A 19,888-nucleotide genomic window follows, 5' to 3' on the forward strand; every position below is an offset into this window, starting at 1 on the left:
ATCAGAACTGACAATGGTTTAGAGTTTTGTAATAAACAATTTGATGATTTGTGTGCTTGTCATGGCATTAAAAGACATAAGACAGTCCCTTATACCCCTCAACAAAATGGGGTGGCTGAGAGGATGAATAGAACTTTACTTGATAAAGTGAGATGTATGTTGGCTAAGTCTGGATTGTCCAAGAAATTTTGGGGTGAAGCTTTAATGACTGCAACTTATCTTGTGAATAGATCTCCCTCTGTGCCTTTGCAAGGACTCTGTCCTGAGTATGTGTTCTTTGGGAAATCCCTTGATCTTTCTAATCTGAGAGTGTTTGGTTGCTCTGCTTTTGTGCATACTAAAACTGATAAATTAGAACCAAGGTCTAGGAAAGGTGTTTTTTTGGGATATCCTGAAGGTGTGAAAGGGTATAGGATATGGCTAAGAGATGAGCCAGGGTTTAAAGTCATTATTAGTAGGGATGTTGTGTTCAATGAATCTGAATTCCCTTGCTTGCAAATGGCTGAAAACCCTGCTCCACAGAATGTGGACAGTGACCCTCTTATTGAGGTGGAGTCCACAAATACACCCACTGTTGTGGAACATCCTCAGGATGTTCCAAGTGAGGTGGAGCAGCCTTATTGGAACTGTACTCCAATCTATACTCCTAATGAAACACCTAATGAAGGGGGTCCACAAGATAATGATATGAATGTGCCCTCAAATGATAATATGGACAATGTTGCTGACTTACCTGGTAGTCCTGTCTGTAATCCTCCTATAATGCATGTCCAGAATGTGCTTAATTCTCCCTCTGGTATTCAAAATGCTATTGATGCTCCAAATCTAAATGATTACATCTTATCTAGAGATAGACCTAGGAGGCAAATTCATAAACCTGCTAGATATGATGGTTATGTAGGCTTGGTTGCTTTAATCAATTTGGCTTTCAATGTTCATGAAGCTGATGGGGAAGAGCCTCAATCTTATAAACAAGCTACTAGGTCTAAATTCTGGAATGAATGGCATAAAGCCATGTTAGAGGAAATGAACTCTCTGAAAATTAATCATACTTGGATACTTGTTCCTCTACCTCTAGGTGCCTCTGTTGTGGATTGCAGGTGGTTGTATAAACTTAAAAGTGAGGTAGAGGGTTTAAGATATAAGGCCAGATTAGTGGCCAAGGGTTTTACTCAACAAGAGGGGGTAGATTACACTGAGATCTTTGCCCCTGTGGTTAAATTTACAACTGTGAGATTGATGCTTACTTTGTGTGCTCATTTTGATTGGGAACTGAAACAAATGGATGTTAAAACTGCTTTCTTGCATGGTGACTTAGATAAACCTATTTACATGAGACAGCCTGAAGGCTTTGTTGATCCTAAGTTTCCTAATCATGTGTGTTTGCTCAAGAAAGCTTTGTATGGTCTGAAACAGTCACCTAGGCAGTGGAATATTAAGTTTAATACTTGCATGCATGATCTAGGTTTTGTTAGGAGCACTTTTGATGCTTGCTTGTATGTTAAAAACTTGAATACTGCTGCTCCTGTCTTTCTTCTGTTATATGTGGATGACATGTTAATAATGGGTCCCTGCTTGAAGACTATAACTGCTGTGCAAACTGCTCTGAGCAAGAATTTTGACATGAAAAATCTAGGGGATGCTCAGAAAATATTAGGCATTAATATTATCAGAAATAGAAAAGAGTGTGTACTTGTTTTGCATCAAGAACCCTATGTGCTCAAAATTCTGAAGAAGTTTAACATGTTTGATGCTAAGCCTACATCTGTTCCCTTAGCTGCTCATTTCATGTTTAGTAAAGACTTGTGCCCCAAATCTGATTATGATATCAATGCCATGAAAAAGGTTCCCTATGCTAATGCTATTGGATCTGTGATGTATTTGATGGTTAGTACTAGGCCTGATATTGCCTATGCTGTGTCTTGTTTGAGTAGATACATGTCAAATCCTGGTTCTGTTCATTGGGAAGCCTTGAAGTGGTTGTTAAGATATCTGAAACATACTTCTAAGTATGGATTGTGCTTTTCCAGATGTGAAGATGGTGTAAAACTGACTGGTTATGTTGATTCTAACTATGCTAATGATAGAGACAAGAGGAAGTACACCACCTCCTATGTCTTTACTGTTTGCAGGTCCTGCATAAGTTGGAAATCACAGCTGCAACATATTGTAGCTCTCTCTACCACTGAATCTGAATACATTGCCATTACAGAGGCAATGAAGGAGGCTGTATGGTTAAAGGGAGTGCTCTCTGAACTCAATTTTGTGAAAACTCCTCCTGTTTTGTTTTCAGATTCTCAATCTGCCATTCAACTGTGTAAAAATCCAGTCTTCCATGATAGGACTAAGCACATTGATGTAAGGTTTCATTACATCAGAGATATTGTAGAAAAGAATGAGGTTTCTCTTTTAAAAGTACACACTGATAAGAACCCAGCTGACATGGGAACTAAATGCTTACCACTTGAAAAACTTCTTTTCTGCATTAAATATCTGCATTTTGACCTAGGATAGCTGCATGTCCCGAGGGTTAAAGACCTCAGCCTCTAAGCTTACTGTGGTAAGGGTAGCTGGTGGCTGGAGGCACTAAATCCTCAAGACTAATGGGTGTCAGCCCCTCAGGAGTCTTGTAGGCAAACCTGGTTGCTTCCCTGTGCAATTGAACCTTGTTCTTTGGTGCTGTGGGAACTGCCTTGTAGGCTATGATGATTAAAACCTTAGCTAATAGTGCAATTGGTTTCCCAAAAATAATGTCCAAGGTGGAGTATGTTGATTGTTTGGGCTGTTAAGTTGGTGGACTATTATTGTTGGGCCTGGAATTAATCTGGCCCATCAGGTAAGTTGGGCTAGTTTTTTGCCCTAGCCCATTCCCGGGTTGATATACCCCCCTCTCTCCACTCACCGCCTCACTTCACTCTCTACTCTCTGATTTCTCACACTTCTCTCTCGAGTTCTTGAGTTTCCCTTGAGTTTTCCTTCTCTGATGTTTCTCTGGTTGTTCCACTGTGGTTTATCACTGATATTTGTGTGATTAAACGAGTGTGTGGGTTTGAGATTAGCAACTACTTCGGTTGCAGGGGTTCCAGAGAAGTTAGGGTTTCTTGTGGAGAGGTTTCTGTGGTTGTGAGCTTTGAGATCGGCTAGATCCGGTGCAGTGGAGTGGTTTGGGGTTGCAACCTATGGTTTGTGAAGAGATTCACAGTTGAACTCAACGTTGCTCCCTTGGATTGTTGTTTTGGTGAATAGATCTGTACTATTGGCGGGTGGCTGAGCCATTGCTTATAGATCTATGCGATTCCTTTGTTATATTGCTTATTACTGCTTGGTTTGTGTAGATCCGAAAGGATCTTTCTTATTTTACTAACTAGGGTTTCTAGTTGTGCAGGGTTCTCGGTGAATCTTGAGGATTCTGGTTCGTGAAGGCAGTGTTTAAGTTCATTAGCTCATTGATTGTAATAGCTAGTGTCCTTGTATTAAATCAGTCGCTTGGTTGGTGGTTTGACTGAGCCATCTTGTAAAATAAGACCAAAGAGGTCTCGGTAAATAGTGAATCCGGATAGTCTGATCCCTACACTTATTATTGGAAACCTTAACCAATCAGCTTCAAGCAAAGCACCCCAAGGGTTTTGTAGCAAAACATAGACAAAGGAAAAGGTCACTTTCCTTTTAGTTGATTTATGGACAGCCGAAGTTGATTTTCGGACAGAACATAATTAATTTTATTATTTTAACCAGAAATTAATGACACATTTTTACTTTTTAGTTGAATCAGTCTTGTTTTCCAAAATAAAACCCTAATCCAAAGTCTTTGAGATCCAAGAGGACAAAACCCCAGCTCATATATCCTCCTCAGATCAGACACACACCACAGATCTCATTTGAACGCCGCCGTCTATGCTTCTCCAAACTCCATAGTGTCAAAGCGTAGCTCAATTACCTCTTCAACTACCCTAGAAAATTACAAAAAAAAAGGAAAACCCACCACAAATTTAGCTACTCAATCCCACTCAGATTCGAGCGATTTAGTTAGAAAAAGAAATGGATCACTTCAACACAAGAGATCACTTCAACCTGCAGCACCAATTCCATCACAACTCGGAAGATGAGCAAGGCCACTCACCGGCCCTAAACATGGGGCTGAACAGAGACGGGGGCAACACCGACTCCGCCACCAAGGACGGCGGCAGCGCCTCTACAGGCGAGGGCGACATGTCGGCCAGCAACCGCCGCCCCCGCGGCCGCCCCGCCGGATCGAAGAACAAGGCGAAGCCGCCGATCATCATCTCCCGCGACAGCGCCAACGCCCTCCGGACGCACGTCATGGAGGTCGCCGACGGAAGCGACATCATGGACGCCGTTGCCAGCTTCGCCCGCACCCGCCAGCGCGGCGTATGCATCATGAGCGGCACCGGCAACGTCACCAACGTCACCCTCAGGCAGCCCGGCTCGCCCGGGGGCGCTGTGGTCACGCTGCACGGCCGCTTCGAGATCCTGTCCCTGGCGGGATCCTTCCTGCCCCCGCCCGTCCCACCTGCTGCCACGGGGCTGACAGTGTACCTGGCGGGTGGGCAGGGGCAGGTGGTTGGGGGCAGCGTGGCCGGGCAGCTCCTGGCGTCCGGGCCGGTCATAATCATGACGGCGTCGTTTAGCAACGCGGCGTATGAGAGATTGCCGCTTGAGAATGAGGAGAATAATGGAATACAAGGGCAGGGGAATTCGCCGCCGCAGATTATGGCCGACCCGTCGTTGTTTCAAGGGATGCCGCCGCCGAATCTGCTCAACACGTTGCAGATGCCCAATGAGGAGTTTTGGGCCACCGGAAGGCCACCGTTCTAGGTCATTGGTTTGAATTTCAGGTAGCCTTTTTTCTTGACAATTTGATTACATCTTTTTTTTCTCCAACGGTCAATGCAGTGAACGGTAGGGGACTGGTCAAATAGTTTGCTCTATTCACATGGACAGGGATCGAACCCCTGACCCAATCCTTTTTAACGAGCACACTCTCTTTTATTCGGTCTTTCTTTTGATTAGGGTTTTTATTTTTCCTGATCATGATTTGTAATAGAGATATTGACACATTATGTGGGGAAGAAATCTCAAATCAAATTGTGAGTATGCAATTTCCCACAGGCCAAGTTAAAGCAAGATCTGAGAAATTGGAATATTGAAATTTGAAAATGGGATCTAATACTTCATTTGTGTTTAATGTTAAACAAATGTGTTTTGAGCTGAGCATGCAAATTCGAACAGAATGGTCAGAGTTTATGATTTGTAGAGGTGGAGCATATTATGGATCTAGTGAGGGTTAAATTAAAATTGATCTCGAGATTCTCAAGTTTAGACCTAATCATAGTGTCACTTACCGCAAATCTGGTTAGTTAAATAATCATAGTAATCCGTGAGCTTACTGTGTTCTGAAGTAACACATGCTTACAAAGAAGAAAGCTTCATTAAAGCAATTGAATCTTTCAAAATATTTCATGAGATGAGAATTGAATTCATTTATATTATTATAAGAGATTGAATTCCAAACTTATGGAATATTTCTTATGTCCCTTGCTAAGTGATTCATATTCTTTTTTGAGATATCCCAAGATATGTGAGTCATTTTCTTTTCGATAATTTATCTCTTACTTTTTTCTATTTGTTTTATTCCCTCTCTTACTTTATACACTCTCCATGTTACTAACAAAACCTCATTTCCCGTGCCAAAAAGAAATGGCTCTCTTAGCAAGGGACGGTATGAGTAGTATATGTGGTTAGATTTCAAGATGGTCGGTTTTAAAAAATTTAATCAAACTAAAATCCAAAAAAAAATCGAATCAAATCTTAAATTTCAGTATGGTTCAAATCGGATATTCAATTTTTCGGGTATTTTGCTAACCCTAGATCGAGAGTATTCAAGATGGGGTGTTGGAGTGCACGTGTGCAGTTATGAGGAGAAGCTCCTTTTCAAGGCAAAATTACAAAAACCATATGACAGCAGGGACAATGTGAGCGTTATTTCCGGATTTCTTCAAATCTAAGTGTTTTTATAAACGAAGAATTAAATGAGGAGACCATAGTCTGATCAGATTCTTTGAACTCGAACAAAATAACTTAAAATATTTGCACTTGCTTGCTTCCTCAACGTGCCATACCCCGCATGTGTAGGTACCATTTTCAAAGCTTATCCATACTCTTAATTAACAGTTCCAAGATTTGGATTGTAACTTTCTTTTCCCTTTTTATATCACTACATAATTTTTAATACATGAATTTCACTAATTTTCAAGATGATTTTATGATTAGGAAACACTTCCCTCTATTTATAAGCTCGATAGAAAACCCATACTCTAATCACAATAGAAAACATATCTCACAAAAAAAAATACTCCAATGAAACAAATCTAAAATATAGTAGGAGCTATTTTAGACTTCATAATTAACATTAGCTATATATATAAGTGAGTAGTGATAAAATGCAAACTCTATATATTTTACAAACTCCAAACTTCTCAACACAATGTCAACACGGTGTAAAATTTCAAAATTTTGATGTCAACCCAATGTTAACCAGGAATGTAATCAAATGCAAACTTTATATATTGTACAAACTCCAAACTATGATCTGAATCGTTAGAAAATGTCAACAGCTTACAAAATAACAGCAACATAAAATATCAACACAATGTCAACGGTTGACACCGTGTTGACATCGTATGGACATTGTGTTGACTTTGTGTTGACATTGTGTGGACATTGTGTTGACTTTGTGTTGACATCAAAATCTTGAAATTTTACACTGTGTTGACATTGTATTGATGTTGTGTTGACGCTGTGTTGAAAAGTTTGGAGTTTGTACAATATATAAGTTTGCATTTTATCACTATCCATATCAACCAAATGTCAACATAGCATCAACCGTTGACACTGTGTTGACATTTTTTGTTGTTATTATTTTATCATCTGTTGACATTTTCTAATTGTTCAAATCATAGTTTGAAGTTTGTACAATATTTAGAGTTTGTATTTGATTGCATCATATAATACAGTAGTATCAACTTTATTTCTATTCAACTTTTGTAACTATGGAATGTCACCTGGTCTCTCACTCTTACACGAGTAGGGGGCAATCTTTTTACTCGCAATTCATTGCATTAATTTCATCTTCTTTCTACGTTGTTATCGAGATTATTGAGCTTCAAAGTCGTTCAAGGTAATGTTGAATCGCCTTTGAGAATGACTGACTATATACATAAGAGAAACAAAACCAACCAACGCTTATTAAAAACGAAAATTTTTGTGTTTTATTTAATTCTATTATGGGCTTAAATTAAATTCGAAATTTTCAGATTGAACTAAAATCCTTTGTTTCTCATGTAAGTTTATGGTTAAATATTTACAGAATTTATAAATGCCGTAATTAAATATTGGAGTATTATATTTCAACAAAATGTTTGTAGGCCAACGTTTAGCACAATTTCCTTCCAACCATAGATCCATCTTCGACTCCCCGAAAATAAATGCTTATTTTGATTCGATTTTAACTTCTTATTTGAAGGTTAACCAATTAAGTGGTCGATAATAACTAACCGTTTAATAGGTTAACTGATTCTTATTTTCGTTTAACTCTAATTTCTTATGGGAACAGGGTAGTGTTCAGATGTGTCATGGCAAACTTAATGTTGGTAAAACTCTTATTTTGTATTAAACTGATTTCTACTGTGGTATACAATCCTTTAAATAGGATGTAGATTATACAAATTAGGTAAAGATTTACCCTAATCACACTTGCCAATTACACGGTAATATCAATCAATTCCATAACTTCCTTGATTTCCTTCCTTGTGATTTGATCTTCTTTTATTTCTTTCCAACACTCCCCCTCAAGTTGAGTAGGGGATCATCCATACTTAACTTGCCCAATACCTCGTGAAAGTTTCTTGAGTCCACAGCTTTGGTGAGGATATCTGCTAGTTGGTCTTCGGACCTGACGAATGGTAATTCCATAATTTTTGCCTCGATGTTATCCTTGATGAAGTGCCGATCTATTTCAACATGCTTTGTCCGATCATGTTGCACTGGGTTCTCTGATATGCTAATGGCTGCCTTATTGTCGCAAATAGTTTACAAGGACTTGAGGGCACCAACTCTAGCTCGGCCATTAGTCTCTTCAGCCATAGGATCTCAGTTATGCCGCTTTTGATCCCTCGAAACTCAGCCTCTGCACTCGACAATGCTACCACCTTTTGTTTCTTACTTCGCCAGGTGTCTAAATTGCCGCCAACAAAGGTAAAGTACCCTGCAGTCGACTTTCGATCATTTGGATTTCCTGCCCAGTCAGCATCGGTATATCCATGTATGTCCATATGTCCATGCCTTTTGAACAACACTCCAAGTCCTGGTGTTCCCTTCAAGTATCGTACAATTCGCATTGCTGCTTCCCAATGAGCCGCCTGTGGTTGGTGCATAAACTGGCTTACCACTCCCACTGCATATGCGATGTCCGGCCTAGTATGGGACAAGTAGATCAGCTTCCCTACTAAACGTTGGTATCTTGACCGATGGGTAGGTTCAGCCCCTTCTGCTATCCTCAAACCGTGGTTCTGGATCATAGGTGTGTCTGCCGGCTTACAGTCCAGCATTCCCGTCTCTGCTAGCAAGTCGAGGACATACTTCCTTTGATTGATGAAGATTCCGCGTTGAGATCTTAGCACTTCTATCCCCAGAAAGTACTTTAGTAGTCCAAGGTCCTTCATCTCAAATTCTGAAAAAAGATTCTGTCTCAGCTCCTTGATTTCTTCCTCGTCATCACCAGTAAGGATCATGTCGTCAACATAGATAATAAGGCATGTGATCTTTCCTCCTCTTTTCTTCAAAAACAATGTGTGGTCGAAATTACTCTGATTGTAGCCATATTTCTTCATTACCTCGGTAAACCTTCCAAACCAAGCCCGAGGTGACTGCTTTAACCCATAGAACGTCTTCTTGAGCTTGCATATCTTTCCTCCCTCAAAATCTTCTGAAAAACCTGGTGGAGCTTCCATGTAAATTGGTTTCGAGAGTTCACCATGCAGAAAGGCATTAGTGACATCAAACTTGTGTAAAGGCCACTCCTTGTTGGCCGCAATAAAGAAGAGAACCCTGATCGTGTTAATTTTGGCAACTAGGGAGAATGTCTCGGCATAATCAACTCCGTAGGTCTGAGTGTACCCTTTTGCTACTAGTCTTGCCTTATATCGCTCGACCGTCCCATCTGGCCTCCTTTTTATGGTGAAAACCCACCTGCATCCCACAGCTCGTACACCTTCTGGCTTATCGCATACTTTCCATGTCTTGCTCTTCATTAGTGCTTTCATTTCCACCATCATTGCCTTCCTCCAATGAGTGATTTTCATCGCTTCCTCGGCAGTTTGAGGAATCTCTTCTTCTTCATATAAGGCGGTTGTGAATGCCTTAGCCATCTCTGTGAGGTTGGCTTTCGCAAGATTCGCCACTGAGTATCTGCTTTTAGCCCCTATCTTCTCTGGACTGTACCTCTTTGGAGGAATCCCCCGAGTGTTGTACTGAGGAAGAATGTATCGACCCGTATCCCCGTCAATGGCGGTGATCTCATCTGTCTCAGGATTGTCAGGAGTAATTGTACTATCAGAGTCAGGTTCAGGATTTACCTCGGATATCACTGGAGGAGAATTCGATTGAGGCGTGGTTGGCTGAGGAGGGTCTACAGCGGATGTGACCTGCTCGGCGGTGACGCTAGCTTGTTCTGTTAGTTCCACCTCTGAGTTACTTGGTTGAGACACCAACCAACTTTGGGGTCCACCAATATCCCTTAGGCTATTTCTACTCTCCCCCTGACCCCGAAGTTGGGTTTGATAGAAATATTCACATTCAAGGAAATTACAATTCATAGTGGTGATTATTCTCCTAGAGGACGGATCATAACACCTGTACCCCTTCTGATTAATCCCATATCCCAGAAAAACACATTTCACAGCACATGCAGAAAACTTAGTTCGCTCGTGTTTCGGTATATGCACATAGACAGAGCATCCAAAAATTTTAAGCGGAAGAGTGAGAGGTTCAGGAATTTTTGTCATTTTTGAAAGAGTTTGGAGGGGTGTTTTCATGTTAAGTATTTTCGTAGGAAGGCAATTTACCAGATAGACTGACATAGCTACCGCTTCGGGCCATAGGAATTTAGGGACATTTGAGTCAAAAAATAAGGCTCGAGTTATTTCAAGAAGAATTCTGTTTTTTCTCTCAGCTACCCCATTCTGTTCCAGCGTATAAGGGCACGTGGTTTGATGAACTAACCCATTTTCCTTAAAAAAATCTTCCATGTCTTTATTGACAAATTCCCTACCATTGTCGGACCTAAGGACGGAGATAGTTTTTAGAAATTGTGTCTGAATCATTTTTAAAAATATAGCGAATTTTTCAAAAACTTCAGATTTATTTCGCAAAAAATACACCCAGGTCATTCTAGTGCAGTCATCGACAAACAGAAGGAAATATTTAAATCCATGATCACCAGTAACGGGGGCAGGGCCCCACACATCAGCATGAACCATAGAAAAAATATCTTTAACACGTGTATTACTGGATTTAAAAGACTGTCTATGATTTTTAGCCAAAACACATGACTCACAAGAAATGTCCTTAATATGCGAAAATTTTGGAAAAAGCAATTTAAAATAACCCGCTGATGGATGACCCATTCTCCGGTGCCACAACCAAGCTTCTCTATCAGCAGATCCGTGAGCAAGGATCGCTGCGCCACCTTGGTGAGCTATCTCATCCACATAGTAGAGCCCTTGACGCTCAGTGCCACGCCCAATTATCCTCCTCGTCCTGATATCCTGTAAAACGCAGAAGTTTGGGTGCATCAGTAAAGTACAATTTAACTCCTTGGTCACATGGCTGATAGACATTAGTTTATGAGACAGTTTAGGCACATAGAGACAATTATTTAGTTTCAGGTTTGGGGATATCTCGATAGTTCCACTCCCACTTACGGACGTCAATTCCCCATTAGCAGTCTAAATTTGGCTTTTAGTTGCCCCATTAAAAACAGAAAAATCATTCTTATCATAGGTCATCGTATCTGTAGCCCCACAGTCAAATATCCACACACTTGTAGTACTACCCTGTAATTTTTTCGCCATACACACAATATGGGTATTTTCAAGAGGTGCAAAATAATTCGGGGTAATAAAAGAGATTTCGGAAGATCTGGGGTCAATTTTCGAATTCCTAGTTTTTATGGGGTCAAACCTCCTATTAATATCAAAATGGGGTAACAATCTAGATTTATTGGTCTGGGGGGACTTATTTGCAAAATTGAAATTAGGGTCAGGGTAAAACTCCCCCAACCCGTTACCTCCGAAGGACCCGCCGCTCTTTCTGAATTCGGCGAGTGCAGCCTCTCCGATTGCGCCGCCTCGGTTCTCCTGCCGGCCATGAGCGTCGGTAGCCTCCTGGTTGCCCGCTCCGGCCGCTGGAAATAAGCCCCCTCCATTTTCGGGTGGTACACCGATTGCTAGCTTCGCTCTAGCTTTCTGGGTGTCGTCCCACCACTCCGGAAATCCGACGAGTAGGAAGCACGCCTCCTTAGTGTGCTTGTGCTTCCCACAGTGTGAGCACCATAATTTCGACTTGTCTTGCTTGAATGGTCGCCGATTTGGGGTTGTCGATGTGCCGGGTCGATGCAGCGGCGGCTGTCCTCCCCTCTGCTGGTTGCGGGCCGCGAAGCCGAGCCCGATTCCGCCCGATGATGTTGTATCGTTGGTTGCGACGGTGGATTCGGTGGTGATTGCCGGCATAATTCTGAGTCGGGCGGTCTCCCTCTTAATCCATCCGTACGCTACCTCGGCTGAGGGTCACGGTTTGTCCTTAAGCATTTCTCATTTTATTTGATCGTATCTCGGATTCAGGCCTGTTAAAAACTTGAACAATCGTCGCGTTTCAATGTACTTTCGAAACTGCCCTACCCCGTTGTCACAACACGTGACTGGCTGTTCTTGGCATCGATCTACATCAATCCACGTTCCATGTAAGTGACGCCAATAGGTTTCGAGGTCTTGTTCTCCTTGCTTAACGTTCTCTGCTTTCTCTTCCAGATCGAAAAGCAAAAATGGATCGGATGTGCTCTCGAACGTCACGGCTAGGCTCTTCCACAGAGCCTCGGCCGTTTGATGGTGTGCGAAGTCGATGACGATGTCCGTCTCGATGTTGTCTAATATCCAAGAGAAGACAATCAAGTCTGTCTCCTCCCACTCCGTGTAATCGGCCGCCCCTGGTTCGGGTGGTGGCGGGTTGCCGTTGATGTGTCGGAGTACTCTCCTACTCCCAATCTGGATCTTCATTAATCTGGACCACAACGAATAATTCGTTCCATTGAGCTTCACAGCGACGGTAACATTTTTGCTTACCCTCGGCTTATGATCATCTGAAAGTTTGGGGGGTTTGGTTTTGTCGTCGTCGGCCATGGCTTTGACTCTGCCTAAGGTCGAGATTGGTTATAGGGCTGTGATGAATTTTTTTTTCTGAGCCTGGCTCGGATGCCATGTTAAAACTCTTATTTTGTATTAAACAGATTTCTACTATGGTATACAATCCTTTAAATAGGATGTAGATTATACAAATTAGGTAAAGATTTACCCTAATCACACTTGCCAATTACACGGTAATATCAATCAATTCCATAACTTCCTTGATTTCCTTCCTTGTGATTTGATCTTCTTTTATTTCTTTCCAACAAATGTGAATTATAAAACCTGTAAAATTAGTGAAATTAAAATAATAAAATATAATGAGAAAAAATTTAGACTATACCATAATTGTAAATTGTGTAAAAGTAAAATACATATTTTTCCCTATTTATTAAATTTAATAATAGTAGATTCTTATAAATTAGTACTATAAGTTAAAATAATAGATTAACAATTGCCACAATAAGACTGCAATTGTGTGTCAGTATTAACTACCAGTTTCACGATTTTGTGAATAAATTCTTACAAGACTTTGAACATTTTTGGTTTTAACTTTTAAACATATATCTTACTTACCTTGAAAGTCAATTAATCATTGATGAAGGTTTTTCCAATCCAAGGGTATTGAGCATGCACAACGGTGCTCTTGGCAAGAGCATCATCTATGCCGTCGGCAATAGCATGGTTGTGCTCTTGCCGAAGAGCCACGCCATGCCGAAGAGCACGCCGACATGGCGCCTCCTGATTGGGCGGTGATGCACAATCGCCCCATGAGCGATTGAACTCGTTTTTATTATGTTAAATTCATATTTTTTTGTAAAATTCATAAAAAATCGTAAATAATCCGGAAAAAAAATAATTATTTTCGGATTCACAAAATATAGCCATTTTTTACCTTTTTTATTTTTTTTAAAAAAATTTTATCTCAAAATCATCTATAAATACCCACATTCATCATCCATTTTTTACATCAAATTATCTGTCATTCATACTGGTCTCATATTTTTTCATACAACTCACCTTCATCTCCCTCTTTTTAATTTATGAATTTAATTATATAATTTTTAAATTTTAGGATTTTAATTTGTAATTTTAATTTTTTAGTAATTTGTAATAGTATTTCGGGTATTTTGAATGCATTTTAATATTATGGAAATGTTTTTAGTAATTGATGTATTTAAATTAAATAATAGAATGGTGGGACCCTTGAGCATGCTCTTGCGGAAGAGCATGGATGTGGGTGTTGTGCTCTTACTAAAACGCAGAGAATTAAAAATGAATAAAGGTGGGTCCGGGTCCACATTCGTGCTCTTGGCAAGAGCATGGATGTGGATGCTCTTAGATGCAAGCAAAGATTTGGTGTGAAATAAAGATTGTTACTTATCACTAAGACTATCTTTAATTATCTCTTTGAACATGATCAATATGTGCAATCTGAAACTCAACAATTCCTTTTTAGTTGGGGCATTTGGTGAGGGATTATTATTCTTGGAATCAATTTGCTAAATATTCTGCCACCTCAATCCTCACCCATCCCCAACTTTTTTATTTCTCTTTTATTTATTTTTCACGATTCCCAATTTTTTTATGAAAGGGAAACGTCAGAAATTAAAAATAAAAATTAAAATATAATAAGGAAAAGTAAATTAAAAGTGAAATAAGAGTACAAGAAATTAAAGTAATGTTGTCTTCATGGGTTAGGACTTAGGAGCTTCAGAAGAAATCCCCTATAAACAAAAACTATATGTACAATATCTAAGGCCTAATTATCATGGTTATTATGTAATCACCTCAATTAATAATACACATAATCGTTGGGTGTATTAGTAGAGATAGTATGGAGTATAAAACATAACTCGTACTCCTTCCGTTCCATAGTAGTAGAGGCGTTTTTTTCGGCACACGATTTAAGAAAAATTGTGTTGATGGATTAAGTAAATAAGAAATAAAATAGAAAATGAAAAAAGTATAGAGATGAAGGGAGAATAAAGTAGAAAGAATAAAGCATATGAGAAGAAATATGTACGCTACTTAGAAAATTGACAAAATAACTCCATTATTACAGAACTAGGAGTACTTTACTTTAACAATTGAAATACCAACAGATAAAGAAATGGAAATACCTAAGAAATAAGATTACGTCTGAGTAAAGTAACATAGTTTGTCACTTTGATTTTGGCGATTTATTTTTATATGAGTAAACGAAGAAGCCTGTCTTCCCATGAATTCTGCTGTTTCTCTGACTAATTCTCGTCTAGAAATTCCGGCTGAATTGGATTACACAGTTGAATAGAGAGGATAAATAAAGTTGCCATATTCTGCAGTTGTTGCTGAAAACTTGAATCCCTCGCTCACTCTCCTTGATTTTCAGTTGATTGATTAATAGATTAGGATTTTCCGTCGGCGTGACATGACTGACAATGCTGGCGATTACGTGAAATTGGAGGGTGGCGGGGCCCAGTGCCAGCCGGAGACGTCGTCGTCTGATTGTTGCGATGACGGAGGGTGGTTGTGGTCTCTGTGGTGGTGGGCGAAATTGCTGCTCGTGGTCTTGTTTGTTGCCGTGTTGGGTGCGGTTTTCTTCAAATGGATCGGGCCCTTTTTTATGGATAAGGTTAAATTTAGTTATGATATATCCAGATTACTCATGTTTTGTGTTGTTCTGCTGTTGCATAAATTTCACCAGTATGTTTTCTTTTTCTTTTTTTATTGATATCTCATTTTTGTGGTTTCATGCTGATATTTCCCTGTGGTGTTTACTCTCAAATGAGCATTTAAGTTATCAATGTAAGTGTGAACAAGTAGTTATTTTTAGTTAGATAAAAGTCCTAATGGAGCTCTTATTTAAGTTTAGAATGAGAGACTCTTTTCATTTTATCAGTGTTATACTGGAGTCTGGAGTATATACAATTAATGATAATAAAAGTTCTTGTTCTGATGCATAGACAAGTTATTGTTATTTTATGATCAACATAATGGTTGGAAACTGATCTTTTTGTGCTTACATGGATCCAGTAGTTGAGCATCTATCTGGAATAATATATCTGTGTACATATTTGGTAATTGTGTTTATGCAATAAATGGTGTTTTAACTAGTCTAATGTGATTGTTTACATCGTCTACAGAAAGATGTCATAGGATTTCAAGATAAGGCCATTTTAGCTGTAGAAAGTCGTGTTAGATGCAATTGTTTATCCCTGAAATGTTCTTCATAGCAGGGTTTTATCCTAACATTGTTACCCTGGTTAAGGATAATATTCATAATGACCATTTCATAAGCCGGGAGCTGATTGGATATCATTCGCACGTTTTCACAATATTTATCCTGACATTATCACCCTGGTTATGTTCTAACTGAATGTGCTTTGTTCGTTTACTAGGAAATCATCCCCATGATAAAGTGGGAGCAGAGAACTTTCAGCACAGCTATTCTAGGAGTCATAGTGTTTGCTTCTCTGGCAATATTCCCTGTATTTCTTATACCTTCTACACCATCCATGTGGGTTGCCGGGATGACTTTTGGTTATGGTTATGGTTTTCTGATGATCATTGGTGGTGTTTCGATTGGCAGTTCTATTCCTTATTTCGTTGGTTCTTTATTCTACCATAGAATTCATGTATGGCAATTTTACTTGAGCATTTCTCTTGTGCTATGGCTTTTACACTCAACAATAAGAATGTCCCGTCATATCTTCTCACATGCAGGTATGGCTAGAAAGGCACCCAAAGCGAGCTTCTATCATAAGACTAGCTGGCGAGGGAAACTGGTTTAGTCAGTTTCGAGCTGTTTCGTTGATTAGGATTTCCCCTTTTCCATTTGTCATATATAACTACTGCGCTGTGGCTACGGATGTGAATATGTTCCTTATTTGTTGGGGACTGTGGTCGGAATGGTGCCAGAAATATTTGTTGCACTTTACACGTGAGAACTCCTTGGTCCCTGCTCTCCCTCTGTGTGTGTGTGTGTGTGTGTGCGTGTGTCTGCGAAAATCTTTGGACTTTGTTACTATGTGTCGAAGAAAATATGCAAAGTAAATAGGGTTGAAGATTTTTTTTGGTATCTAGACTCTCTACTATAGCACATTGTGTTAGTACGTCGCCAATTACAGTCTATGTATGTTAAACTAATGCATATAACAAGATGTGCTCTGTGTTATGATGTTTTGCACACGTTCTCTGTTTCCCTAAGGGTTTAATAACATTAGGGGCTAGGTGATATACGTAAACATTACTAACAAAATTGGTTGTTATTGGAATATACGTATGTGCATTATTTTGGTTTAGGGTACTGCATTATGTAAGTTGTTAATTGTCATTATGCGAAGTATGTTATGCATTATTAGAGTATGTGTAATGGGTTAATCATCGCCAGTAGGAAGATTACACAGTGAAGATAGATTACATACGTGCAATTTTAGTAATGTGTACGCTACTATACCCTATCCCTAAGCTATAAACCCTTTAGGCGGAAAACAAGAAACGTGTGATCAAACATAATAACACAGCACATACTTGTTCGTATGATTGCCCAGTTCACAAATTAGCTGCATTATATATCAATTAATGCATTTACTCGTTACCATTTTGCGTGCATTATTCGTAGCGTGTTTACAATTTGTTATTAATGCGTACGTACGTATACCCTAGCCTCCTAAGCCCTATTTAAACTCTTAGGGGAAACAAGACACATGTGTCAAACATCATAACACAGCAATCTTGTTCGTATGCATTGCAGTTCACAAATTGTGCATTATATAGTCAATTATATCCATTAACTCGTTACCATGTGAAGATTACATACGTGTCTCGTACTATACCCTAGCCCCTATGCTTATTAAACCCTTAGGGGAAACAAGAAACGTGTGTCAAACATCATAACATGGTACATCTTATTCGTATGCATTGCAGTTCCTATATTGTGCATTATATAGTTAATAACATCCATTACTCGTGACAATTTGGTGAATTATTCGTATCGTTTTATAATTTGTTATTAATGCGTACGTACTATCCCCTAGCCCCTAAGCTTATTAAACCCTTAGGGGAAACAAGAAACGTGTGTCAAACATCATAACACAGCACATCTTGTTCGTATGCATTGCAGTTCACAAATTGTGCATTATATAGGCAATTATATGCATTACTCGTTACCATGTGGTGCATTATTCGTAGCGGTTTCCAGCCATTATTAGATTACTATTGTACCCTCATAATGCACAAAATAGGACAAATAATGCAACACGGGATTAATTACCCAATGTTGATCTTGACCGTCCATTTCGCTAATCTAATGGCTGATATTAAGAAGGAAAAAGAATGAAATATAGGAAAAGAAAATGAATACATCCATATATATATATATATATATATATATATATATATATATATATATATATATATATATATATATATGGATGTATTCATTTCCTTTTCCTATATTTCCTCCTTTTTCCTTCTCCATCTTAACCGTTGATTTACTATATCCTATGGCCTAAATTAGTGGGTTTAAAATCATTTAAATAAATTAGTAAAAAAACCGAAAAGGGCTTAAATGGAAATCGAATTAACTGTTGGTTATGCAACTTCCTTAATTTACTCATCTCAAGATCTTTACGTTTATTTTCCTTCTCCCAATTGATTTTTTGTTGCAGACACGGTTTACTCCATTCTTCACTCTTCAATTGATTTCTCCTCTCAAGATCTTCACGGTTTTTCTCCTTCTTCCAATTGATTTTTTCGCTGCAGACGTGAATTACTCCATTCTTCACTCTTCAATTAATTTTTTCGATCAACCACTCTTTCCAATTATCGAATCTCCGTTCTCGTTTCCTCATTGGTACTATCGTTTGTTGCCGGCGGTGTAGAGATCGTTGTTCTCTCAAAAATGGAATAATGTAATTAAGCGTCGCGTTCGTTTGTTTTTGTATCGATTGTGTTAATAACAATAAAGATCAGTCCGATTAGTCTGATTAATCGCTCGTTGTTTATGTATCGGTTGTGTTTAAACATGTCCCGTGATGGAGGATCGCGTGTATGTGAGAATTATTAAGGGTGTAGATATCGGCCTGGATATGGCTGTAGTTTAAAAGATACGAATAATGCACCACATGTTAACTAGTAATGAATATTATTGACTATATAATGCTCAATATGTGAACCGCAATACATACGAATAAGATGCGTCGTGTTTCGTTATTTGGCACACGGTTATTGTTTATCCTAAGGGTTTAATTAGTTGATGGGCTTGGGTTTAGTAGCGACGTCTAAAAACGGATACATATAATGCACGAAATGAGTATGCATAATGATATCTTCTGTCTGTATAATGCATAAAACGTTGGAGGACGTAATGAAGGACCTCGAGTATGCCTCATTCATTAAGGTTTTTGATGTGCCATGTTTAGATGTTTGGAACACGTTGCTTGTTTACCCCAAGGGTTTAATAAGCATAGGGGCTAGGGTATAGTACTTACATATATAAAGCACGTATTTTTGTAATTAAATTTTTTTACCAAATAAAGTTAAGAAAAAGGTGCACTGTTACATATAATGCACCAAATGAGTATGCATAATGATATCTACTGTCTGTATAATGCATAAAACGTTGGAGGAATTAATGATGGACCACGAGTATGCCTCAGTCATTTAGGTTTTCGATGTGTCGTGTTTAGATGTTTGGAACACGTTACTTGTTTACCCTAAGGGTTTAATAAGCATAGGAGCTAGGGTATAGTACTTACATATATAAATCACGTATTTTTGTAATTAAAATTTTTTGTCGAATAAAGTTATGAAATATGTGCACGGTTACATAAAATGCACCAACTGCAAGTGCATAATGAAATGTATTGTCTGTATAATGCATAATACGTTGGAGGAATTAATGATGGACCGCGAGTATGCTTCATTCATTTAGGTTTTGATGTGCCGTGTATAGATGTTTGGAACATGTTACTTGTTTACCCTAAGGGTTTAATAAGCATAAGGGCTAGGGTATAGTACTTACATATATAAATCACGTATTTTTGTAATTAAAATTTGTTACCGAATAAAGTTATGAAAAAAGGTGCACGGTTACATATAATGCACCAACGGAAAGTGCATAATGAAATTTATTGTCTGTATAATGCATAATACGTTGGAGGAATTAATGATGGACCGCGAGTATGCCTCATGAATTTAGTGTTTTTTATTTGCCGTGTTTAGATGTTTGGAACACGTTACTTGTTTACCCAAGGGTTTAATAAGCATAGGGGCTAGGGTATAGTACTTATATATAAATCACGTATTTTTGTAATTAATATTTTTTTCCGAATAAAGTTATGAAAAAGGTGCACGGTTACATATAATGCACCAACTGAAAGTGCATAATGAAATTTATTGTCTGTGTAATGCATAATACGTTGGAGGAA

The 19,888-nt window shown here is 38.9% G+C and overlaps 1 protein-coding gene and 1 pseudogene across 1 annotated transcript; both read left to right on the forward strand.

The window, feature by feature from the left end:
• Positions 1–4,038: 4,038 nt before the first annotated feature.
• On the forward strand, positions 4,039–4,836 carry LOC121810649 (AT-hook motif nuclear-localized protein 26-like). Its single transcript, XM_042211404.1, has one exon. The coding sequence runs from the start codon at positions 4,039–4,041 to the stop codon at positions 4,834–4,836; it is 798 nt and encodes a 265-aa protein (XP_042067338.1).
• A 10,019-nt stretch (positions 4,837–14,855) lies between these two features.
• On the forward strand, positions 14,856–16,402 carry LOC121810650 (annotated as a pseudogene).
• The last annotated feature ends 3,486 nt before the right edge of the window (positions 16,403–19,888 follow it).

The sequence above is a fragment of the Salvia splendens genome, chromosome 7 (genome assembly GCF_004379255.2).
Source record: "Salvia splendens isolate huo1 chromosome 7, SspV2, whole genome shotgun sequence".
NCBI classification, from domain to species: Eukaryota; Viridiplantae; Streptophyta; class Magnoliopsida; order Lamiales; family Lamiaceae; genus Salvia; species Salvia splendens.